Raw genomic sequence first — 26656 nt, 5'->3', positions numbered from 1 at the left:
GCATCATTTAACATTTTGGCAGGGGTGAAGGGACTAAAACACTTCCCCACAGCTAACAGACAGCATGCAGAAACTACATAACCCACAATGCATTGCACTGTGATGTTCCTTTCCCTATTGACATCACATGTGCAGGGAATTGTGGAATTAGGAAGATGGAGGCTGAGGGCAGGCTGCATATTTTTTGATTGATGTATATTACAAAGATGCTAGAAATTTTATTTACTTTTCAAAAGATTTAAGTCTGGGTGGAGTTCCCCTTTAAATGTGACATTTTCAGCTGAACAGAACCAGAGAGAGAGGACATGAGTGTGATTGCTTTTGTTCAGGTGTTTATTGCATCTCACAGGGCATACATGCGCTGGGTCTTTAAACCAAGATACAAAGGAAAGCCATTTTGAAATTGATTTTAAATACTCTTCCCTCCCCCCCATTTAGAGTGTATGTTTTCCCCCACAGTAAATTCAGTTACAACCATTGATTAAATAGTTAATTTGAAAGACAACAGGTGAACATCTTCCCTATCTGACATACATCTACATACAGCTGCCAAAGCCACTTGTAACACTGATCAACAGTGACCTTTTTCTTTGCGCCAAACCGCAAGCCAAGCTATCGGCACAGAACGGGGGTGTGTGAAACAAAGCCAAATTTGCACAATACGCACGGTACAGTACAAAATCTTACAGAGAAATCAGGAAACGATGGGGCGAAAAAACATTATGAAAACAACACAAAGCAAATACACACATTAAAGGGACAATAAAACTTAAAATGTTTAAAAAAAAAAAAAAAAGTAAAAGAAAAGAAATCCTTTGGCTGACTACAGATACTACAGACTGAATGACAAATGGAAAGTATGCCTACCGCTGCTCTATACTACAGCGAGAGCACATTTAACCCAATTATGAATAACGGCTTGCTAGGCCAACATGGAAGCGCAAAGCAAACAAAAAACACTTTTGAAAAATATTAAAATATAGATCCTTTTTAAATAAAAATTAATAATCCTGATTTTGTTCTGATATGTCTTTTCCATCCAGATATGATCACTCCCAGAGCTCAATATGTGGTCCAATTTGTATTTTATATTACTTTAAATTATAAATATTCAAACATATACAGTACCACAAAAAAAAAAAAATTCCCCCCAAAATTGATATTCCTGTGGGTAGGTCACAAGCAAACACACACACACACACATACACACACACACACACACACACACATAGGGCTTGTATTGGAGTGTTTCCTGTATCACACAATATTTTATAACAGAGAGAATGATAAAGGGGATGTCCAAACATTATGTACATTGTAACCTTTGATACACAGACACATTGCACCACACAGCTCAGCATTCAATACAGTAGCTGCATATCCTGTTCCCAGCAGAGATACTTAAACTCACTAAAAAGGAATGTGGAAGGTACATCCAGCGGCAGAAATGGGCAAACAGAGGGAACCCAAATGCACAAAAAATGATATTGAGCAGCAGAGAAGGACTAAGGTAGTACAGAGGACTAATGTTTACTTTCACAGCTGTGCTACACATTTCAGAAGAGAGAAAAAATCTAAGCACTGGGTTTGGTACTGGTGGCTCACTCTGAGCAGCAGTCGGTTCTTCATAGGCTCCAGACTCACATTTTCTTGTCACAAAAAAAAAATAGCATCTGTGTGAGAAAAAGAAAAGAAAATATATTTTAAAAAATTGATTGATTAGCATTGTCTAGCCAGGATGGACGGAGAGCAGTGGGGCAGAAAGGTTGGTAAAAGGAATTTGGAGGAATTTGCAGGTACAATGTGACTACTGATCAACACACCCAGTTGGATTATCTGCACTGTGAAGTCAGTCTGGGGGCAAAACAGGGGAGATTCAGCTTAACAGGACACTAGTTGCTCTCAGATCAGGGCAGCTCTGACTGGAAAACTACCAACAACCTTTTATTAACAATTGCCTCATTCTGTTTATTCACCAATGAGATTTAAAAACAAAAATAAACAGTCTAGAAGCTAAAACTGTATATTATTTAGATAAATTAAATCATTTTTATACATTTTTAATTTTAAATTTTAGTCCTTTATGACAGTTTTTGTACTTTTACATATGGAATGAGGTACTCCCCCCCATTGGGACCATATAAAGTCACAAGGCTACATGCTAAGGGGCTGATTTACTAATCCACGAAACCGAATCCCGAATGGGAAAAAATCGGATTGGAAACTAATATTTTGCGACTATTTCGTATTTTTTGCGTTTTTTCGTCGCCGTCACAACTTTTTCGTAGCCGTTACGACTTGCTCGTATATTGTCGTGACTTTTTCGTATTGAGCGCTCGTAAACGGCGAGCAAACCTTTCAGACTTTGCATGATTTCGGAAGCCTCCCATAGGACTCAATGGCACTCTGCAGCTCCAACCTGGCCCAAGGAAACTCACGATACTGAAGCTTGAATGAATCCGAAACTTTCGTACTCTGCACGAGTAATGGCTACGAAAAAGTTGCGACAATTTACGAGCAAGTCGTAATGGCTACGAAAAAGTCGCGACAATTTGCAAAAAACATTTACAACTAACAGATATGTGGATTTTAAAAAATCTACAGTTTTTGAATTTTTTCCTGTGCTTTGCTTTATGCAAATTCTTCTATTCAGGGAAAGTAAGTTTCCACAAGGAAAAACCTAAATCCCAGGGCACTGAATGAAATTTGCAAACCCTACATCTTATGTAAATGAAATTGTAGTCTGTAGTGCCCATCTATAGGGGACTCTCAGACCTGAGGCACTTTAATTACAGTTTTCTGTAACTGTCTCCATAAGTTGTAAAAGCCCTCTGAATACCGATCATTACGAAAAAAACGCATTCGGACGCTTTTCGGACGTTTGTGGATTAGTAAATGTGCCCCTAAAGCTGGCCATACACGTGGCGATCTCACGATGTTTCGTACGACCGTCGGTCGCACGAAACATCGTCAGATCCGCCACACACCATTCAGGGCTGAATCGGCAGGTAAGGAGGTAGAAACAATAGGATTTCTACCTCCTTCTGCCGATTCAGCTCTGAAGGGAGAATTTTGGTCAGGCGCCTTCTATGGCGCCCGATCAAAATTTTCTAACTTGGCCGATCGGCGAGCCGACCGATTTCAGCAGCTTCCTGCGATATCGGTCGGCTCGCTGACATGCCATACACGCACCGATTATCGTACGAAACGAGGTTTCGTACGATAATATAGGTGCGTGTATGGCCACCTTAAGTGTTAGGAAGATAATTTCTGGTGAGATTACATTAGATTATTAATAAAATATGCAACCTCCACAAAGAATCTGTATGCAATTTCTATGAACACTGTATACCGAGATATTTCGAAACAGCAAAGGGACACTTTATTGGGATTGCTAATATTGACCTGAGGCACTTTAATTACAGTTTTCTGTAACTGTCTCCATAAGTTGTAAAAGCCCTCTGAATACCGATCATTACGAAAAAAACGCATTCGGACGCTTTTCAGACGTTCGTGGATTAGTAAATGTGCCCCTAAGTGTTAGGAAGATAATTTCTGGTGAGATTACATTAGATTATTAATAAAATATGCAACCTCCACAAAGAATCTGTATGCAATTTCTATGAACACTGTATACCGAGATATTTCGAAACAGCAAAGGGACACTTTATTGGGATTGCTAATATTGTCATTTAAGGAAAGCAGACAGTCAGAAACCTGCTGGTCACCTCAGGGGTATCTAGTCCGTTTTACTTTACCATAATAAATAGGGATGCACTGAATCCAGGATTCGGTTCAGGATTCGGCCAAGATTCAGCAGCAGTTGGCCGAAGCCATGGTCCTGGCTGAACCAAATTCTTAAAATCATATGATATTTCGTCACATGAACAAGGAAGTTGAACATTTTGCACTGCGCACTGCTCACGCTGTTGTTTTTATAGCTTCGTCATGATTTGCATATGCAAATTAGGATTCAGATTCGATTCGAATCCCAAAATAGAGGAATCAGTGCATCGCTAGTAATAAACAATCTCTACTTGACTTGGTATATGCGTTACTCACAGATTTACACAGATACTTTTCACATACAGATCTACATTTACAACTAACAGATATGTGGATTTTAAAAAATCTACAGTTTTTGAATTTTTTCCTGTGCTTTGCTTTATGCAAATTCTTCTATTCAGGGAAAGTAAGTTTCCACAAGGAAAAACCTAAATCCCAGGGCACTGAATGAAATTTGCAAACCCTACATCTTATGTAAATGAAATTGTAGTCTGTAGTGCCCATCTATAGGGGACTCTCAGACCTGAGGCACTTTAATTACAGTTTTCTGTAACTGTCTCCATAAGTTGTAAAAGCCCTTTGTATGTTGATTAACCATTGCATGGTGCTGTGGGAAAAAAATTGTTCCCTTAATTCTATATTGTTTGTAACTCGGAAATACATTTGCTTACCTTAAGTGATTACAAGAAATCTTTGATGTTGAGATCTGCTAATGGATCCTTCGATGGAGGTTTCTTGGGACTTTGAGAAGCAGGAGAAGGACTTGGTGAAAGCTAGAAGAGAGCACATAATGATGTATTTCATCTCAGTATTCTCATGGGGCAAGAGCTAACACACTGAAGCATCACATGCACTGACAGAAAATAAGAAAGAGACACATACTGGTGCGCCGGGAACAGCAGCTCCGCCAAACGACGGTCTAATCATAGGCTGACCATACATCATTGGCTGCTGGGGCATCATTGGCACCCCTGTTCCAGATGGCTGAAGACACAAAGGCAAGTTGAAAATACTTTACTTTAGGAACAGCCATTATTAAAAGAGAATATACCAAATGGATTCATACAGCACATCCATATGGTAAGGCTTTTTTAGGCATAACTATACATTAAGAAAAGAGAGGTTAGCAGATACACAAAAAAAACAATGGATTATAGGCAGCATAGAGCAAACAAAGACTTATGAAAAGGTCAAGTGTACACTTACTAGACCAAACCCTGCAACTGGCTGTGTGCTGGGTGCAGCACTTGCTGCTGGGGGGACACCACTCACAGGAGGAGTAGATCCTTGCTAGAAACAAACAGGAAAAACATAACGTTATACTGGCTTAAAAAGAGTTTGATTGAAAAATTTAATGAAATTAATTGAAAATAATATAATGATTTAAATGAAAGCTGTCCAAATGTCATGACAAAATAGGTGTCACATAATTTATTTTTGATTGTATGTCTCAAACCTTTGCACAAAAATGGCAGTGGGTGGGTGTGAGCTATAACAGAGCATGATGTGTTTTTGTTGGTCATTATTAGGTCAAAATAAAGTCAGATAACACCCAAGGTTCTTCACAATCCTGCTCGCCCTTTGTTAAATGACACAGCCTCCTCTCTAGGTTTAAAAATCCATGTCTTGTTTTCACTGTAAAAATACAAATATAAGCTTCCTTTCATCAAAGCAGCCATAGTCAACTGCCAAGGACTACTGTCCAGCGTCTCTGTGTGCGCCAAGGCAGGCACCATTCATAGTGTGCACTAGTGCTTTCAATGTAGGGACATGTATTGTGCCTGCATTTTCTTAACTGAGGAATCATTTTAAACTATACAGAAAAATATTCTCATGCTGCATTCTCTTGGTAAGGTTGTTTTATCCATATTCAGTTCTTGACCTTCTCAGTAGGCACTGGAGGCTCCCAAATGCAGCCTGTAGCACATTGCTTAGCCTGCTTCTCTTAAATCAGACCAGAAAGTGTTATGATAATTTTTATGATATATTCCCTCTAAATATAATATTTAAAGCAAAGGGGGTAGCTATATAGTAGCAGGGCTACAGTTGCAAAAGGTAAATGACAAAGGTTGGCTTACCATAGGGGAACTTGATGGGCCACCTGTTGACCATGTGGCTGGTGCTACCTTTGGTTGCCAATTGGCACCTCCAGTCAACTTCTTCTCTCCAGCATTCCACTGAAGATCACCCCTAGGCAAATTGCAGAATAAAAAACAATCAGTAAAAGAGAATTTAATGATTTTGAGTTTAATGATTTTTCATTCATGTAATTATTTACCACAATGAATATATTTCCAGAGTTTAAAACAATCTGCAAAGTCATGAATGCAGAGCAAGATTTAAGGAGAACATTGGCCATACCAAGTGTTTAAAATTAAGTGTTTTAAAATGAAATTCACACCACAATTTATTGCAAAAGAGAAAATCTAACTGAATGACGTAGGAGCCACTTACTTTTTAACTGTGGTCCCAGCAATTCCAAGATCTGAAAAATAAGTAAATCAGTTACACTTTGTTGTACTAAAGCAGAGAAGAGAAATATCAGACAAAAGACTAACAACGCCCCATCAGCTCCAAGGATAATCTATGAACTATACTATATAGAAAATGCGATTGCGGATTTACGGCAAAAGGAGGTGGCCTCGGGGCACCCTAGTCTCAAAGTCCATTAATGATCACAAAAGTTAAAAAAAAAAACTTCTGAACTTAGGGTGTTCAATTTAGTCAAGTTATGGGTTTTCTAGAAGAGTACCCGAACCCTAAATTTGAGTTCATTAAGTATGGTTAATTCAGTACTGCCACAAGTTTCTAAGCTTCTCAAACTGAGTTTCAGTTTGTGTAAAAAACGATGTTTGTGTCAATAAATGGGCATATGAGTGCCCGAATCTGTGAAAGTAATGAGTATAGGGCTGCATGAAGTGAGCATGAGTGCATGTTCAATTCTTTTGGCATATGTTAGTGTACAAGATCATCTTGTGGTTAAAGCTGGAGGAGATGATTTACAACTCAAAAATCACAGCCTGTTGCAAATCATCAATATCACTTAAGTAACAGAGTTGCAACTTCCGTAAGACTTTCAGAAAGCCTTTATTAAATTGTAGTGGAAATGCAGCAATGCACACACAGCAAATACTTCTGGATGTTTTGAATGTTTTGCTGCAATCACCTACTTGTTGTGCATGTGTAATTTTTTACCATACATGAGTAATAAAAGATATGTAAAAAAAAAAACTTGTCTCTAAAAGTTTGCACAAATTTTGTTGCTATTTTTTGTGCTTATGTTTCCTACTTTACCCACTATGCCAAATAACTGTGTGGGAAGCCTTCCACTGTACCACTCACTGAAAAAAGGACAATAGCTGCCATTGTAGTACTGTTAGGCCAGCTAGAAATACAATAATCATCTTATACAGAGATGCCCCCCACCCCCAAATAAATGTATAGCTACATCCCCTACAAAATATATTGGGTCATTTTATCCATTTAGCAATTGTTAACCGTTTATTTACACTTGGAGGCAGTAAGAACATGCTACACTATTTTGAGTTTTGAAAAAAATGATGCTGAGCTTTTATTAGAGAGATGGGAAGCCTCATATGACAAAAGCAATAAAACCTACTGCATGCACAGAAAGGACATTTCATATACCCTCATATATTGGCACAAAATTGAATAGAATGTAATCTCTTACTTAGTGTGTGCCCTACATAACATAGCTGTACAAATCTGGAACCCAAAGGCACACAAAATATACTAAAGAATTTAGAACGAAGCCAGGTTACTTACTGCCTACTAAACTTGCAAGAGAAGAATCCAGGTCACTTCCAAGAGCTTTGCCTGCTGCTCCAGCATTCCCTGCTGATGGGGTTAAAGATGATGATGGCTGAGATGCAGGGGTCATAGTTGGTATGAGAAGGTCTCCTAAACCATCAAACACTTGAGAGTAAAGGAGAGAAAAATAATTAAATATCTGAATATTAACAACACAATCATACAGTAACCTGACTTTATTTCAGCTCTGTGTTTGTTTGTAGTCTTTTCTAATAGCAGAAAGGAAGAAGTGCTGCAATCACCAACTTGTTGTTCATGTATAATATTTAAGGGACAGTATACCCCCTTTTTCAACAAGAGCTGAATGACTAGGGCATGTGCTGAACTTACTTTTTGCCTATTGTTTTAATTAAGAAATATCTATGGTTTCTATAATTCTGTCACTAAACAAGAACATGGAGCAAGTTTCACTTTAGCATTTCCTGTCATTTCCAGTTTTAAAAAACTTCATAGGACCTGATAAAGCCAATTACCAGTCCACTGAGAGCTGCTCAAAGGCTGCTGCTTAGAGAAGGAAGGGGGTTTGTTCCTTTAGGGCCGTGACACTGGGAGATTAGTCGTGCCCGCAATGCCATCCCACCGGCTAGAATGTAAATTGCCGGTGGGATGGCATACACGGCGCCGCGATTTGCCAAAGTTGCCTTGAGAGGAAACAGCGCTGTGTATTGCGGGGAGATTAGTCTCCCGTGACAACAGAGATTTGTCGCAGCGCAGCTAATCTCCCCGTGTATCACGCCCCTTAAAGTCAGATAGGGAGCTCTAAACAAATTACCGGGTTTATAAATGATGGGGGAGGTAAGTTCAGTGAACACAGCCCATCTTTCAAATAAATGCTTTATAATGGCATACTGTCCCTTTAAGCCTGCAAGTTTTTATCTCTACTAGAATTAGAATTTCACTTAAATTCTTCCAGTGCAAGAATGCCATAACTTATAGCAAACCCATGCAGCCTGCAATTGTCTTTGTAACTTTATGTAATGATGCCATTTAAACTTGGATTTGTGGTATTTCTTTGTTTGCATCGGTCTCTTATACTTGAAACCACAAAAGGATATCTCACAAATATAAATAGTTCAGTTAAAATACTCTACTTATTGCATAACAACCTCAAATTACTGAGTCTATAACAGTAAGGTACAAATTGCAGCCCTCCACATGCGGTTGCCTAGTATCCTAGAGTTGGACTTTAAAAACACATAAAGAATGCACAGTATATTGCACATTATTGTTCTATACCAGTGTGTTATTAAGGTGGATTTACTATGCTCTACAGAATAAGCTTGACGTTCCTGGTATAGGTATGAAAGGTGGCATAGCACGTTTCTCCTTCCCAGGAAATTCCACCGCAACAGATGTCCAAGCTACAGCCAAACAATAAGAACTGGGAGAAAAGGACAGGAGCAGAACCAGATTCAATTTGTGCTTATCTACACAACATGTTATGTTATGAGTGCCCTGTGTCTTTATCAACTTTAAGCTTGACCTTCCAAGGCCCACTGTCCTCTATAAAACATGCTTTGCCTTCCAGATTCCCCATTTGACCAGCTGTAACAATTAATATACTATGGGCCAGACATAGGCAACATTCAGTACCCCAGATGTTACATAACTACAACTCCTATCATGCCTTTTTGAATTGAAGTAAACTGCATAATGCTGCATACTAACTGGACTGGATTGGGGTTGTGCTTTGGTGTAACTGGCTGTGGTCTTGGTTAACCATAGCTTTTTTAAGGATTTAAAATAATTTTTTTAAGTTAAAATGGTGCCTTACCCTGCAATGGGTCACTGGAAAGCTCTAACAAATAATTTAATAATTTGCAGAAAATAAATATAAATATAAAGCCCTATTCAACTTCTACTACCAGAGACTGCAAACTTGTTTTTTCCATAGCAGGCTTCAGTGATCAATAGAACACAGCAGCATGCAGTAAGACAGCTATTGAACCATACATAAGAATAAAAAGGAGCAGCTCCCTGAGCGGTTATCTAGAGATCAGTGCAAGACTCACCATATATACAGTAACATTGCAGTGCAGCCCCAGCATGGACAGTGCCAAAATGAAAGAAAATACAAACAAAATGATAGCATGATAACATTGCAATCTTAACAATAAGCAAGTAATTCATATGCTCTTTATTTAAAACAGAATTCCATGCACACATGCTTTGGAGGAATAATTAACTAATTCACTTTGCTTTATGTGTGATAAAATGAAGGGATAAGCTCATGCGAGTACATCGTGCAAAATAAGGTAGGTGACAATGAATAGTGTAAAAATGTGCTTTTCATTTTCCAGTTAAAATTAATGTAGATTGATAAACCCATTTTCCATGTTTTCTCTATTTTGATAATAAAATTACCCACTATATTTTTTAGGTATTTTATTCAGTGGGTACCTCCTAGTACAAGTGCACAGCGGTCACCCAGAAATGTCTCCGTCCACATTTGAAGTAAAAAAAAAACAAAACTAGGTGTGCAGTAATTGTGGCTATTCCAACTGCTGGCAATGGGAAGCAACTTAATAAAACACAAAAAATCTGCATTATCCCAAGGTTCCTTCACCAACAGAGGGAGCATTGTTTTTGCCATGACACTTATTTAACTCACATTTATACATTGCTCTGGAGCCTAAAGTTACTAACATGGCTGAAATAATGAATCTTGACATGAAGGAAGTAGAAAAAGTCACATGGCTGTGATTTGAATGTGGTAGGAACGCACTTTGGTTTTGAGCACTTTGGTATTGAACAAATAAAACCTTTTGTTTAAGTAGCATGGTTTTATCACCCTCACTATTTTATTGTGCCAGTACCATCTCAAAAGTTGTTGCAAACCTCCCTTACTTATGGGCTGACATCTAATACTGCACATTCAATATTAGGCCAATGTTAAAAACTGGAAGCAAAAAATGGAACTGATTTGATGTTGAACCAAATGCTTGTTATGTGAGCTTTGGACCCCAATATACAGATTAATTAAACCACATCTTCCCTATTTTAGGATCACTCAGCAATTGGTGAACATTAAGTTGCCAGATTTATTTTCAAGATATGTAAAACCCTTTAAAAGTGTCGGGTCCCCAGAATCCCACTGTTGCAGAACTACAGCTTCTTCCAAATACACATCTGGCATGACAAACCTTGCTTATTCCTGCTATACAGCAATTGTGATTATTTAATTAATGGTCTGCCTTTATTTACTACTTGTTACTTATTGTGACTGAGAATAAGACACCAACCTTATGCCTGGTAGAGACAGTTTAGATCCCTATAAAAGCTCCACCACTACACTGCTAAAAGTCATACATAATATGACAAAGATCAATAGAGTTATATCATGTCAAGTTCTACTCAACACATTTTTTTTTACATTAAAAAAAGTAAAAACAGACATGGCACAAGTAGTATAGGTGAATTAAAAAAAAAAAAATCGATGGCACTATTTGAAAGTGGAGATGCATAAGTGTCATCTGACTAACCTGAACAGTCTGGAGCAAATGCTCCTGGGGAAATGGACCAATGCAGTTATCGAGAACTGCAAAGAAGTACTAGGTGACTTCTAATACGCATATATATTATACCATAGGGGGAATAATTTGCAGTTGCAGGTCAGCCACTGGCACCCTTCACATAAACATGACCTCCTTCAGCTGACTGGATATCCTACTGACAGAGAGACATGCCAACATACCTGAAGCATCAAAAGAACTGGCGGAAGCGGCAGGCTGGCTTGTGACAAAGGCTGCATCAAAGCTTGGCTGAATGAGGTTATTCTGTGCTGGAGTAATCGGCGTAGGAGAGGGCGCCATGAAGGAGCCTCCAAATCCTTAAAAATTAGCAGAACAGAATAAGCAAAGCCACAGAGCTCAGGTAAACAAACAAAACAATAGGATAGCAGATTTATTGACAAACTGGTGCTAAAAATGTCAAACTTTACTCCGAATAGCAGGTTTTATGCTTCTAGTAGTTTAACAATCTTTAAAATATAGGCAACATCAAAAGTAGGAGATAAAACCTGCTTTTCCTGCGTTGTTCTTTACATAAATATCTGCAAAGAATACAAACAAATATTATATGCAGATGGAGGTGAGTATTGAAACCACCACTGTGCTGCTGTATCTTATAAGGTCTGGGCCAGAACACACAGGATTTAAAGAACTTCCAAACAATGCTAAAAAAAATGATTTTATATATAAATATTTAAAAGGCTTGAAATGGTATGTACTTTTTACAGTCCTTGTATGTATGTAATACAAGTTTGCAAGGCATAATAAAATTGCACCCCTTTGTATATATATCTACCAATCTGATCATCCCCTTGCTTCTCAGTACAGCTAAGTCATGCCATCCTATTAAATTCATGCCATGTGACTTTAGCTTACTTTATCTGAATGCATCTGCATTTACAAAGTTGCCATATACAAAATCAGATTTAGAAAGGATAAATATATCAATTACTGGAATATAATACTGCCACTGATGACACTGAGTAAATGAATGTAAGATGAATTTGGTGGCCTACAAATTGAGAGAAAGACAGTTTTAACGTTGACTGTGATTGTATGATCTAAACATGATCTGAACTTCCTCTTTTTGGATGAGACATTTTTTAGAATCACACAAATGAGTAATTTACCAGCCAGCAGGTCTGCAGAAGCTGATGAACTAGTAGGTGCCATGGCTGCTGGTTGTGGCTCGGCAACTCCTCCGAAAGCATCTGCCATGTAATCCAGTTTGCAGCAAGGAAGGTAGAGAGAGGTTCAGAATACATTTTATTTAGCCCTATGTTCGTGGGTAATAAAGAAAAAAATCAAGTATCACAAAGCCTAGAAAGATAAGGTAAAGATGAGGAGTAACCTAAGATGTCACTATTTGACATACTGTATATACCACTATCCTCTTTGGTCCATCTTTCGTAACCACCCCAAAATTTCCAGGTTATGTAACAATTGTGTTTTAAAACAATTGTGTTTTACATTTAATTTAGTACAGTCACTGTATCCTTAAAAGGAAACTTACGCCAAGAAGAAAGAATCCCATTCAATTAATATCCGTAAAACAGAGTATTATGATGAGAGCACACTAGAGCTAACATATTGCTTGGCTGGAATTTCCCAGTAGGGTTCACAAGGAAAGTATGTGTCTATAGTTCAAAGGTCTAGTGATTAAATTCTAATGGTAATACCCCTTCCAAGGGGATTAAAATCCTTAAAAGGGCATTTTTTTGCATTTTGCGGTGCGTTTCTGTAATTTAGATCTAGAAAATTCTTACAGATTTAGCATTACAGTAATATATAAGATAGTTGTACATTAAGGTCTTTATTTTATATTCACTTTTCTCTAATATACCCTACCACCCTGTGCATAGGGGTCATTACTGTCACAGTGGTGTCTCACATATGCATTTACTTAAGAACCTATATTATGTCATTGATTTTAAAAGTATTATATTCAGCTCATATCGTTACTTTTATAATTAATTTACGTATTATTTAAGATACATTGCATTGCTATTGACTACTGTTTAGTCAATAGCAATATGGACAAATATATGATACACAAAGCACTTATTTGTGCAAAATAATGTAAAAAATAGATCTCAAAAGATAGTGCCCCTAATGTCAAAACTAAACCTCTTGTACCCTGTAGCAAGGGAAACATTGGGGTGCTGGATGTTGCTTTCCAACAACATCTGAAAGGGCTGCCTGTTGTCTATCACTATTACTAATATATATTGATTACAAGATATATGACAAATTCAACCATTACATTAAAGAGATAAACGGGTGCTAATAATAATAAAGTAATTTAGGACAGTGGCCATATAATAAGCATACAGGTGAGAAGTGGAAAGACACTATTTGATAAAAAAAAATGTCATATACCAACCCCCAAATAAGTCGAGTACAGCTGAAGATTCCGTCTTTGCAGGAGAAGCAGCAGGGGCAGCAGCAGGAGCTGCAAAAGTGTCGACTATAGTGGGTAGAGAAGAATATAGCATGACTGGAAAACTTAATACAACCTTTAGCATCTGTCGTTATAATTATATTTATGGATACAAGGCTAGTAACAGATCTTAGCTAAAATGTAACTGTATGCACAGAAGTAAAATTGCTATTTTGTAGACTGTCTGTCTTTAGGAATGCTCTGGTACCATCAAGCAAAGTGCAGGCCTGTAATATCCTTAACCTAATTCAATACTGTCAGAATTTAGTCATGAGTTGGGTCTGCTTAAATTTTACCAGCAGGTTTTAGAATAATGCTGCCTTCCTCTGAGGACAGTTAAGCCAAAAGGCTTAGGGTGAGAAGGCGCTATCAGGGATGTATTGAATCCACTATTTTAGGATCTGTCCGAATCCTTTGCCATAGATTCGGCCAAATAATGAACCAAATTTGCATACGTGCTTTGTGTGCAGTAAAAAATTTTTTACATTTTAAGGATTAGGAGTTGGTTTGACCAGAGGCATGGATTTGTCTGAATCCTGCTAAAAAAGGCCAAATCCCAAACCGAATCCTGGATTTGGTGCATCCCTAATGTCTACCCAGGTGTTGGTCAAAATATTCTACTAAATTTCTTAAAGGGGTTGTTCACCTTAGAGTTAACTTTTAGTATGATGTATTGAGTGCTATTCTGTGACTATTTGCAATTTTTTATTATTTGCTTTTTTTTATATTTCACCTTTTGTTTAGTAACTCCATTGATTGTAATCACTAATCTGAAACCTCCGGCTGGTGTTCCTGTTAGAAGAAACCTGTACCAGCCTGGGGTAAGTGCAGGTTAGTGATCCCTCTTCCTTCCCTCTTACTTTTACAGCGATTCTGTGGGCCATGCATGTACCGTTGAGCAAAAAGGTTTGGCTTTTCACTCTACTGCGCATGCGTGAAGACAGAAGGAGGAGCAATCACTTGCATACACCCCAACTGGTGCAGTTTTCACCTAACGGGAACCAGCCGGAAGTTTCAGGTAAGCAATTACAATCGGGGTGTGCCTAACATTATGGAACCCCCCAGTGATTGTAACTTTCCTTCTCCTTTAAAATAGAGAGTCGAAGAGGAAGGAAAATAATTCAAAAACTATAACAAATAAATAATGAAGTTCAAATAAAAGGTTTGGAATTGCCATTCTGTAGCATACTAAAAGTTAACTTAAGTGAACCATTTATAATCACTTAAATTAAATATATCTACAATCGCTTATAAGCAATTGAAAGGAAGAAAAAAAAAGGAATTGTGACCTGCAACCCCCTTATATACATACTGACTTCCTTTTAGCAACCAGATGCTAAACAGCCATGATATTATGGCCACGGCAAAACTGAGTTGGCACTATTTTTAACAGATATATGAATATCATATTGGACTTAAGGCGGCCATATGCGGTCAGATTTTAGCTGCTGATTATCTGCCTGTGTATGGGCAGCCACTGTCTCTGTAGGAGCAGGATAATTTGCAGAACAATGAACCTTTGCAAAATGAATATTTGTCATGCAAGTGAGAGCTACAGAAAGATGTAAACAATGGTTTGCTAAAAACATACCGCAGGCAAATGTATCTTGAAGTAAGATATTGTACAGAAGATCCGCATGCAACCACTGTGCAATACCTTACACATATTAGTGAAGGGTTCATAAAACCCTCCCAAACATAACATAACATTTTCACAGCATTTTATGTATTGCTTAAGTGCTTTGAATAAAAAGCACTCACCAGACAAGAGGTCTCCTGTGAGGGAAGCCTCTGGCACAGGGGAGGCCCCATGTGGCGGAGATGAGAAAGCATCTTCTCAAAGCAAAAAGGAAATAAGAGCCAAATCAGTTTTTTCAGCAATGACATAAAGCAAAAATGCAGCATTGTTTTATGGAGCAAAAAGTCATAAATGTAAACACCTATGCATTACCTGTGCCAAACAGGTCTATGCTAGGCGCAGCATCGGGCTTAGTCGCAGCAGGGGTCTCCGAAACAGAGTCAAATAAGTCTAAGACCAAGCAGAAGCAATGTTATTTCTTTTCTGATAAACGAATAACTGATATTGAGATTAAGCAAAAGAAAAAAATCATGCAAACAAGGACCAGGATATAAAAACCACCTTTGTACATGAATTTAGATAATTGCAGTCCCAGTTTTCCAGCTTATTAGATAACCATTTAGACCCCAGGAGGGCCTGCAGTAAAATACAAATATGGGATCCATTAGCTAGAAACTCATTATCCAGAAAGCTCTGAATTACGGGAAGGTCATCTCCCATTGACTCCATTTTAATTAAATGATTATTTTTTTTCAATGAATTTCCCTTTTCTCTTTAATAATGGAACAGTACTTGATTCCAACTAAGATATAATGAATCTTTATTAGAGGCAAAACAATCCTATCAAATGCTGCATAGAAGAAAGTGGTACAACCTGATAATTGTCAAAAAGGTGCTGCCAAGTTTACTAAAGGAGAAGGAAAGGGTTTATTTATATAAAGTCCTCCAGTCCTTTTACCTGATCGCTTTTTTTTTTCTATTTCCAGCAGTGTGCGTTTCCATTTATCCCTATACTTGCTTCCTTGCGGCCCACATGTTGGGTATTTTAATTACTCCAAGATGGCGCTGTTTAACTAAATGCACATGCACAAATCTCCTGCTACCCCTAGACGCGAGCTCGACAAAAAATATTGTGCACTCCGCAGCCATGAGCGCTCCTGCTTTAGTATTTGAAAGTGCGCTCACACATAGTGGATAAGGCACATGTGCTTCCTGATGGTCTTGCAAAGTGCACATGTACACTGGTCTTGTTCTTAGTGAAGGAGCGTTGCATGATGGGTATTTCCTTTACAGAGCTCCGCATTTTTTTTCCTATGATGCTTCTGAAGTTCTAAACAAGTAAAACATAGAGAGACTTCAGGGCTCTAATCAGAGAACTGAAGGTATGCCTCTAGATACAGATTAACTCTTTATTAGCCTTTCCATCTCCTTTAAGATGCTCTTGACACAAGAGAAATCATTTTTATTTGGTGAGGCAGGGTGCGGAGTGCAAAAAACTACCACAATACTGAATTCTTTTCACAATTTGCAACCTGCCCTACCAATATGGGTGGGCGAGGGGTGGCCCTTGCAACTGACCACTAAAGCATTCAATTAACCATTTCGGGAGAACAGTATTGCCATGTGTGGAATGAAGTGGTTATGAAAAGTCTAATTACACCTTTTGTGTTCAGGGCACCTTAAAGGACATGTAAACCCCCCACACAGCCTCTTTGAAGTCTTTAAATACCTGTCACTCCTGTTGTTGAAAGGTTAATAATAAGTTTGCAGTATCCTCTTAATCACTTAAGATTTCCTTCTCCTCCTCTAACCACTTGGCCCCCTCCCTTGGGAATTGGCTTTGGCTGTTGGCTACTGGGCATGCTCAGTTCTTCTCCAGATTACTAAACACACCTTTCAGACTAGCAGCCAACAAAGAGATTGTATTGCTGGTTTCTACAGAAACTCTGCTCTAGCTGTCTGCTCTTATTTTTTCCCCGAGTTCAGCTTAACCATCACAGTTCTCAATCAAAGCAGAACTTTTGATCAAAGAAAGTTCTGCCTGTGTAAGCCTGCATTCTTCATCACATGAACTTTATTGCGCAAACAAGCTGTTTGCAGGTGGAAACGTCCCTGAAGATGTGCGAGAGGGAAAATTAGGAAAATGTGATGGTGCTGGCAAACGGAGGGGATACGTGCAATACAAATGATGCCATTTGGCATTTGGGCCCAACTGATATATTTTGTAGGAAAATGTAGGCTTTACATGTCCTTTAATAAACAACTAAGGCTAGAAAGTCAAGCAATTCTTAGCAAATAATTGGGTAATACCACTTTATTCTTTATTCAACATACTAGCTCCTGCTTGTGGTGGAGGGCACAGCAGTAAACTGATCACCATAATTAAAGCTCAAATAATACTCATTAGTAAAAAATATTATACATTTATTTCAGTCCATTAAAAAACAGTAAAGACCCCTTACATACAATGCCTAGAGGCATTGCATGTAAGTGGTCTAAATCCTGGCATTTGAGCTTTAATTATTTTTTAATTATAATGATTTTATTATAATTAATTATTGAGTTCATTAGTTCTATCCTCCTTTGGTCACCAGGTGGAGTTTTGCCTCATACCACTGTGTATTGTTTGCCCATTTTTATATTTTTTATTTCTGGGGATCTCCATTATTCTGGTACTTTGTCATAAAAGAGCAACCAATGTGCTACTGTAATATTGATAAATAATATCGTGGGAAATAGCACCAACATTTATACCATTGTCGCCTCACTATTGGCTTAAAAGTGCTTGGTATCACTTGAAATAGAACATTTATGGAATGCTTATTTGTAAAAGTATATTTTCCTTGCATGCAGAATAGCTATATTTAGCTAGTTCATAGCATTATGTAATATGCCAGAAGCTGGGATCTGATGTGTCAGCTTCATCAATATTTCCATACAGAAATCATGGTGGTAGCCTGGAAGGTCCTTTGAAAATACTAATGTGATCTGTTGAAAAAATAAATCAGTAAAGGAATGAGAAGGAGAATTCCCTTACACACAAACCAGGAAAAGAATAAAAACACAAAAACATTTACCACCAAATATATCTAGAGCAGGAGGAGCAGTAGTTGTGGTGGTGGTGCTGGCAGATGTGGTGGCAGCAGTGGTAGTAGCAGTTGTAGTAGTGGTAGTAGTAGTAGTAGTAGCAGCAGCAGCAGCAGCTACTGCAGCAGGAGGAGGAGGAGGAGAAGGAGTAGTTGCAAGAACTGTAGAGGCTGCACTAGTTGTGGGGGTAACTACAGGAGCACTGGTTTCTGTTGGCTTCAAAGCAAAAAGGTCCAGCTCAGGAGCAGCTTCTGCACTACCTTCAGATGGGGCAAAGGGGTCTTATAGGGAAAAAAGTGGAGAACAGACAGGATCAGTTAGGAAAGGAACTCAGAAATCAATTAATCTAAAAACACGGAAACGTCAAACACGGGGCATACTAATGTAACGTTCTTTGGTCAAAAAGTCCATGCATCCACATCAGCAGGGTATAAAACATCTAACTCAAGTCTTTGCTACATACAAAAACAGGACACCTTAACAAAGGAGCTACAGAAGCGCAGGGTGATACATATATCTAATAGTACACAAGACGTCAGTAACACACAAAAAAACTCAGTACTCAGTACAGACCTAGTCTGGGTTAACCTTAGCAGATATGAGCCTATAATAAAACCCTTATAATTTTTAGCCATAATAGTAAATGTAAAACCAATATTTTTAAAATACTTTTCATGCAGCCCATATTTAGTACATAACTTAACAAAAAGTAATCCATGCACAAAATTAAAGAAAGAAACGCACTGATAGGAAGAAAAGAATGAAGCAAGAAAGGTCACATGCCAGAAATTCTCAGCAACTTATGTGAAACCCACCGTGTCCCGAACATGCATCAAGGGCTGCCGCAACAGGGGCTGGGGTGGGTGGTGCAGCGGCCCCATCTAGTGTTGCAGTGGCTTCACCTGGAGAAGCAGCAAAGGCATCTGGGGTGCCATTTTAATTAGTTTTGCAGAAAACAAAAGATGGGAAAGGGGAGAAAAAAAAGGTTTAAATTATTCTCTTGTGTTACCTTTTCTTAGTGCATAGATCAATGATTTTATTTTTAGTCTGGTGGCATTTTTATTGGATGAGCAGATAACAGAGCAAAATGGCAGCATTGTGTAGGAGAATCTAATGTTATGACATTTTCAGGGTAAAATAAGATAAAGGCTCACCTTTAAGTTATATTTTAGTATGTTATATATCCTATTCCTAGCAATACTGCAATTGGTCTTTACTTTTTATTTTTTTTTTATAGTTTTTAAATTATTTGCCTTCCTCTTTTGCCCATTTCCAGATATAAATGGGGTCACTCACCCCGGAAGCCAAAAACTATTGCTCTGTAATGCTACAATTTTATTTTTACTTTTTGTTCCTTATATTTCTATTCAGTCCCTCTCCAATTCATATTCCTGTCTCTCATTCAAACCACTGCCTGGTCGCTAAGATAAACATGACCCTAGAAACCAGAAAGCTACTGAAATTCCAAACTGGAGAGCTGCTGAACTTAAAAAAACCATTAAAAAAAAATGAAAACCAATTGCAATGTGTTTCAGAATATCAATGTCTATGTCGTACTACAAGTTAATGAAAGGTGAACAGCCCTTTTAAGATATTTTGCTGGGTCAGTTTTCATGCTTTAGAGTATTCCAATGCAGCCTCCGCAATGGGAATTTTACTACTGATTTACAGATATGACATGAGACGGATTATATGAGACATTCTGATATAATCTGCAAGAATACTTTCACGTATCTTACTATAATTACAGTAAGATATAATTACAGTGCAGGACCATAAGCTGATTTCTCTTGTTTAGCCAAGCTGCCCTAGCAAATGAAGATACCTAGATGTCCTTCTAGGCTGCAATTAGTAACTCCCTAAATGCAGTATTGAATTAAATGGTCAGCTTTGCTCCATCTACATCCTGCTCCACCAACAAATGAAACATTGCCACGTTATTGGTACACAAAAGATAACAGGAGCTCTATGAATAAGGGCTACGTGCATTTATGATTTAAAATGTAAAAAAGGAAATGCAAGCATCAAAAAACAAGGAATAAAAGGGATATCAGGCAGGAAGAGAAAATTCTATAATTGCTAAATGTCATTCATTCCTCAGACTATGACCATAAATATAAAATAAGTGGATTTTTACTTTTTGCCACTTATGGCCAAAACAATATGTTCCTATAATACAGGTATGGGATCCATTATCCTGAAACCCATTATCCAGAAAGCTCCAAATTACGGAAAGCTCTTCTCCCATAGACTCCCATTTCAATCAAATAATTCAGAATTTTAAAATTGATTTCCTTTTTCTCTGTAATAATAAAACAGTAGCTTGTAGCTGATCCCAACTAAGATATAATAAATCCTTATTGTGGGCAGAACAGTCCTAGTGGGTTAATTTAAGGTTTTCTTGATTTTTTAGTAGACTTAAGGTATGGAGATCCAAATTACGGAAAGACCCCTTATCCGGAATACCCTTGGTCCTGAGCATTCTGGAAAACAGGTCCTATACCTGTACTTAGAAACCAGATATAACAATAGGGCAATTAAAATATTGTTAAAAAACTATATTAAAATGAACTGGATCAATGTTCTCTCTAATTTGTTTTGACTGGGGTCACCTTTAACTTTATAGTATGTGATAGAGTGGCTAATGCTAAGCAACTTTTCAATTTGTCATACTATTAATATGTGTAGCTTATGATTATTTGCCATCTCCTAATTTTTTGCAGCTTTAAAATGGGGGTCATTGACCACAGGAGCCAAAAATCTATTGCACTAGAGGGTTACAGTTTAATGGTTATTGTTACCTTTTAGAACTTATTTTTCTATAAAAACCTGGTTGCTAAGGTAATTTGAAATCTAGCAACCAGATAGCTGCTATAACTCCAAAGTGGAGAGCTGCTGAACAAAAACTGAAGTAATTAAAAAAACAACAATTAATAAAAAATGAAGACCAATTGCATATTGTCTCAGAATATTACTGTGTACATAATGCTGAAAGTTAACTCAGAGTTGAACAACCCCTTTAAGGCCATGTGTGCGCTTTAAAAAAATGTGCACACCACAACTTGATTAGAGGGAGCTTAGAGGGAACATTGAACTGGCTCCTAAATGCTCTCCCGATTTCTTTTTCTCTGATAATTTTTGTTTTTACTGACACCCCCTCTGCCTGCTTAAAGGTGTTGGCCTCTGTTCTCCTTTACTAAATCACATATCCTGTGTGCTGGCCACCTGCCTGAGGTGTGTTCTGTGCTTGATGCTAATTTAAAAGGTCTTAGAACTTTGACACTAAAGGTGGCCACACACGTGGCGATTTGTGATCTTTCCTGCGACCATCGGTTGCACGAAAGATCGTTCAATCAGCCACTAACGTTCAGGGCTGAAACGGCAGATAAGGAGGTAGAAACAATAGGATTTCTACTTCCTTCTGCCGATTCAGCCCTGATGGCAGATTTTGCTCAGACGCCTTCTATGGCGCCCGATCAAAAACTTTTAAACTGGCCGATTGGCGAGTCGACCGATATCAGCAGCCTGATATCAGCAGCCGATTGACTCGCCGACTTGCCATACAAGAAACGAATATTGTACGAAACGAGGTTTTGTACGATATTATTGGTGCATGTATGGCCAGCTTTGGCACTTAGAATAAAAAAAAAAAAAAGACAAAAAAACAGGATCAAGGGGGGCTTTTTGATTGGTAGGCACTGCAGACAAAGCACTGCAATGCTCCATGAGTAAACCACAGTGACCAAAAGGGTAGGTAGGGCAGCAGGTTAGGTCAGTTACAAGTACAAAAATATACTTCCTACATAACGTGAGCTTTGTGAATTACTTTGCTGTCAATACAATAGACATATATCTTAAATTCTGCTTTTTGTATAACCAAACATGACAATCCAGAGCCAAAAGGGAAATCTAACAACCTTATGCTAAATAAGCTTACAAGATAAAAATGCTATTTGTTCTTCTACAGCATATATTCTAAAGGCAGAAACACAATGCTTATGTTGCTACTAAATATCAAAAGAAATCACAGTGCAATATTACATTGGGTTCCCAGATTAATGAATGAAAAGGGTACACATTTGAAAACATTAAAAACACAACCAGTGAGGTTCAAATTGGAAATGTTACAACAGTTAAATCTTGACATATAAGGGCTCATTTACGCCTGCAAGTGTAGTCTCTGCAATTACCCAGCAGTTGGTTCCATATAAAACCACTTTATTAAAAGGTACTTGCGTCAAAATGCGCACTTTCCATATAGTTGCACTTGTTGTCGCTCAGTCCTTCCTGCCCTCTATTCTGAATCAAGCGCTGCTGCGCCCATTAATGCAAGGGAAACTCCTGACTAGGCAGAAGGTCCAGGGTTTCCGTCATGCCCATCATCAAAAGAACTGGGCGTTCATGTCACTGGCACACAAACACTGGAAATGACACCAGACAGACTTATGCGCAAGTGCATCCGATTTGCTTTAAAAAATGCACGCATAGTTGTGATCATTTATTTAAACTTCAGTAGGAGCAGCACCAAGTACATTGCCCCCTTGGAAAAGTTATTGGAAAAATGCTGCATTGCGGGGAAAAAAACATGGCGAATGCACTCAAAATTGCACTCTGCTTAATGCACTTGCAGACGCACGTGGTGGGTGAACTTTATCCTCTGTTGCCGAGTTAAAACCAGTGACAGTTCCACTGGCTCTCATGCTTCAACCAACAGCTAATCCAAAAAACTCTTAAATATAATAAAGGCTACAGAAAAAACTGTAGCAAATGAGTTTGTTTCTGAGTTAAGCATGGTTATCCCAAGCATCTTTTGGTTAAAGTATGGCATGTAGATTTACTAAAATTCAGATTTTTCTTATTTTTTTTCTTTTTAAATTTCGATTTTCAACTCAGACATTTATCAAAAAGTCTGAAAAGGTACATGTAGGAAAAAACTGCAGAAAAGTTGCAAAAACCGCGACTTTTACTAATTGCCGCACAAAAACCTGCCTCAAAAATCTGAAAACCTCTAAAAATTTTAAGCAAAGAAAGATCTTACAGGGAAGGCAAGGGGCATCTGCCATTAACATGATCAAGTTTTATATGGAGTTTTTTCAGTTTCGGAATTGTCAAATTTTTGTTGCATAGTAATTCTCGAAAAAGTTGCAACTTTTTGTTCAGCAACTTTTAGCTCTAAAAAAAAAGTAAAAAGTTTATTAAAGCCCCCGCCCCCCCCTAAAAGCTAGCCAGTTAAAAGCATAGTTTGGACAGCAGTATTGTCAGACTATTTGCAATTAGTCTTTATTTTTTATTTATTTTTTTTGACTATGGACATGTTTTGCACTGCAACACATAGGGGCTGATTTACTAAGACACGAATTCGAATCGGAATTGGAAAAATTCCGATTGGAAAACGAACATTTTGCGACTTTTTCGGAAATTATCGCGACTTTTTCGTTACCAATACGATTTGCGCGAAAAAACGCGAGTTTTTAGTAGCCATTACGACTTGTGCGAAAAAACGCGAGTTTTTAGTAGCCATTACGACTTGCGCGAAAAAACGCGAGTTTTTCGTAGCCATTCCGAAAGTTGCGCAAAATCTTGCGATTTTTCGTAGCGTTAAAACTTGCGCGAAAAGTCGCGCCTTTTTCGTAGCGTTAAAACTTAAAAGGCGCAACGTTTCGTGCAAGTTTTAACTCTACGAAAAAATCACGACTTTTCGTGCAAGTTGTAACGCTATGAAAAAATCACCAGATTTTGCGCAACTTTCGGAATGGCTACGAAAAACTTGCGTTTTTTCGCGCAAATCGTATTGGTAACGAAAAAGTCGCGATAATTTCCGAAAAAAACGCAAAATACCGATCATTACGAAAAAAACGCAATCGGACGCATTCGGCCCGTTCGTGGGTTAGTAAATGTGCCCCCCTAGGCTTGGAATTGAAACTTCCAATTTTGTTGCTAGGTCTTAACTACTCTAGCAACAAGGCAGCAGGTTAGGCCAGGAGAGAAAAAAATAACAATGAAACTGAAACCTAACAGTCAACTGATTTTGGGTTACTGGGGACACTAAGTACAAAAATGAAAGAGCAATTTTCATTGCAAGTTAGAAATGAAGCATAGGGAGCTAAAATTCAGCACTGATTCTAAATTTGTTTGTGCTACAAAAAGATCCATATATCTTTCTAAAGAGATAGAAAAGCTTGAGAATTTCAAAACATTTTAAGGGTTGGTAACAAAACTGCAGGTTTATTGGTCACAGGAAGAATTACAACATTATGTTAAAGTCACAGTGCCTGGGATACCAATAGCACATAACACTGCACAATAAACAGAGGTGGCTTCTTCTGCACACCCTGGGTTAGGAACTAGTGACTGGGACAAGTAACATCTTCTTGGAACATTCCACTTTCAGTGAAGAAACATTTTGTCATAAAATGAGCTCATCTTAAACCTTGCCAAGCAAATATACCCATACCACAATAAAACTAGCAGACCCTTTCCCTGTGCTCATATTTGTAGGTTTATTCTGAAGTGTTCCACACCTCTTGCTTAGTGTGTTGATGACAGGGCAAGGAATAAGACATCTAACCATAGGCTTGTATGCACTACACACCAGACCCCTGGTATTTTGGGTGCATTATATATAATATTGTGTTAACTGTCTGCAGCCTGATCCTTTGGTGAAGCTGTTAACTTGAACTCCTGGTTCATGTCCTAGTCAACTGATTCAGAGTATTTACACAGTACAAGCTTTCGGCAGTAAAATATGTGCCCCTGAGCAACATTTTGGGCTTCTCCAAGTCCTCTATCAAGCAATGTATCTAGTCAACTAATTCGGAATTGCTCATCTGTCTGGTATGCATGAACCAACATATTGATAATAGGGATGCATGAATCCAAGCATTTTTTGCAGAATTCAGCCAAATCCCAGTACCTGGCTAAACCCAATCCAAATACCTTTTATCATGTCACTTTAGACATTAAGTTCACTTTGTTTTTGCTAAAACTTTTTCACAAATTTACTAATTAGAATATGCAAATCAGGTGTTGTATTCCGTTTCAAATCTTTTGTAGTTGATCCAGTATTTGCTGGTATCCTAAGGGTAAAGATACACAGAGCTACTAGTAGCAGTTACTTGTCGTTGCTACAGAAACAGACAATGCTGATGATTTACTGATAATTGTCTCTAAGTTTGTTTTAGCAGGGCCAATTCTCAGTATTGTGTATGGCAGGGTATTTTATGGCATTTAGTAAAAACTGTAGTGGATACCAAGGAACATATTGTTTCATATACCACTGCCTTGGAGCTTAATGCCTAATTCTTATCAAATTTCGCTTGGTTCTCCATGCACTAATATATCATCTACCTCTCAAGTCATAGTACCCAAAAGGGACATCTGGTGTTAGGACGGCACGTTACTTGCCTTGAGACAAATACAATGTGAATAGATATGTCAAGTAAGAAAATCAAGACCAATATATAACATTACAGAACATAAAACAAAACCAGTTACTTAGCACGGAGAAAAATACCACATTTTAACTGTTGTCAACTAAGTCAAAATAGCCAATCAAAGCCTGGCTATTTTATTTTATTAACTAATGGAAAAGTTGCCCTGCTAAGCTATAGAGTCTTACTATCTAAAATATACCCTTTGCTAAATTCTTGCTAAGTTATGTTATAAGAATTATACTATTAAATCCAAAACGAATAATGGATTTCTAGGTCAATATACTAACCTCCGAAAAGATCAACCTCAGCTGAGCTAGTAGGGATATTTGTAGCTGCTGCAGAAACTGAAGAGTTTGTAGTTTCACTTGGAGCAGCAATAGATGCACTGGGTTCAGCTGAGAAAGGATCTGAAAGCTGAGGAGCCTCTGAGGTAACAGTAGAAGCAGAAGGTGCAGAAAGAGAGTCTGCATGTAACAAAGTATAGAGATTAAAAGGAAGCCATGGTTCACATCACAGAATATATAGAAAAACACAGGGACAGAGAGAGAACGAATAGGCAGGATAGGACTACTCACCCTCACCCAAAAGATCTGAGTTTTGGTCCAGTAAGTAAGCAGTTAATAAAAAGATGAAGAATTAATGATGTATACAGCAAAATCTGCATACCCTATATAACCAAAAACAGAGAATGATAGTTGCACTTTAATCAACTTATATCGTAGTACAAGTTTTGGTTGCAATGCATTGGATACCTGTCCATGTAATATCTATGGCTAAAAAGCACAAAGCCATTTTATTTATGCTTTATGATGATGAAAATATGCCTCACAGAAACATAAAAATAAAAAAATTAGTACCATCTTTCCCTTAAATCTAGAATAATGTTCCACTCTGTTGCCAGCAAGAATGAAACTAGTTTTAGGGTTCCTCTTCATTCCTACCTCTTGGAATTTTTCCGCAATTACTGCATGCACTACTACTGCTTCTCATT

General features: G+C 37.9%; 1 protein-coding gene across 17 annotated transcripts in view; it reads right to left on the bottom strand.

Annotated features, from left to right (window-relative positions):
• Window positions 1–310: 310 nt before the first annotated feature.
• Window positions 311–26656, bottom strand: part of snap91 (synaptosome associated protein 91kDa) — a 78719-nt gene continuing 52373 nt past the window's right edge. For 6 of the 17 annotated variants that reach the window (XM_012962769.3, XM_012962768.3, XM_012962771.3 and 3 more), the window contains 16 exons: window positions 26241–26255; window positions 25953–26129; window positions 19048–19155; window positions 18223–18513; window positions 15518–15595; window positions 15328–15399; window positions 13510–13593; window positions 12257–12337; window positions 11312–11446; window positions 7573–7722; window positions 6241–6271; window positions 5865–5976; window positions 4993–5076; window positions 4669–4770; window positions 4458–4559; window positions 311–1673 (listed from right to left, as the gene is read on the bottom strand). In XM_012962769.3, coding sequence (XP_012818223.1) covers window positions 4467–4559; window positions 4669–4770; window positions 4993–5076; window positions 5865–5976; window positions 6241–6271; window positions 7573–7722; window positions 11312–11446; window positions 12257–12337; window positions 13510–13593; window positions 15328–15399; window positions 15518–15595; window positions 18223–18513; window positions 19048–19155; window positions 25953–26129; window positions 26241–26255 — 1613 coding nt within the window. In that variant the 3' untranslated portion in view covers window positions 311–1673; window positions 4458–4466. 17 annotated transcript variants of the gene reach the window in all.

The sequence above is a fragment of the Xenopus tropicalis genome, chromosome 5 (assembly GCF_000004195.4).
Source record: "Xenopus tropicalis strain Nigerian chromosome 5, UCB_Xtro_10.0, whole genome shotgun sequence".
Lineage (NCBI taxonomy): Eukaryota > Metazoa > Chordata > Amphibia > Anura > Pipidae > Xenopus > Xenopus tropicalis.
This window is presented reverse-complemented; position numbering and strand designations above follow the sequence as displayed.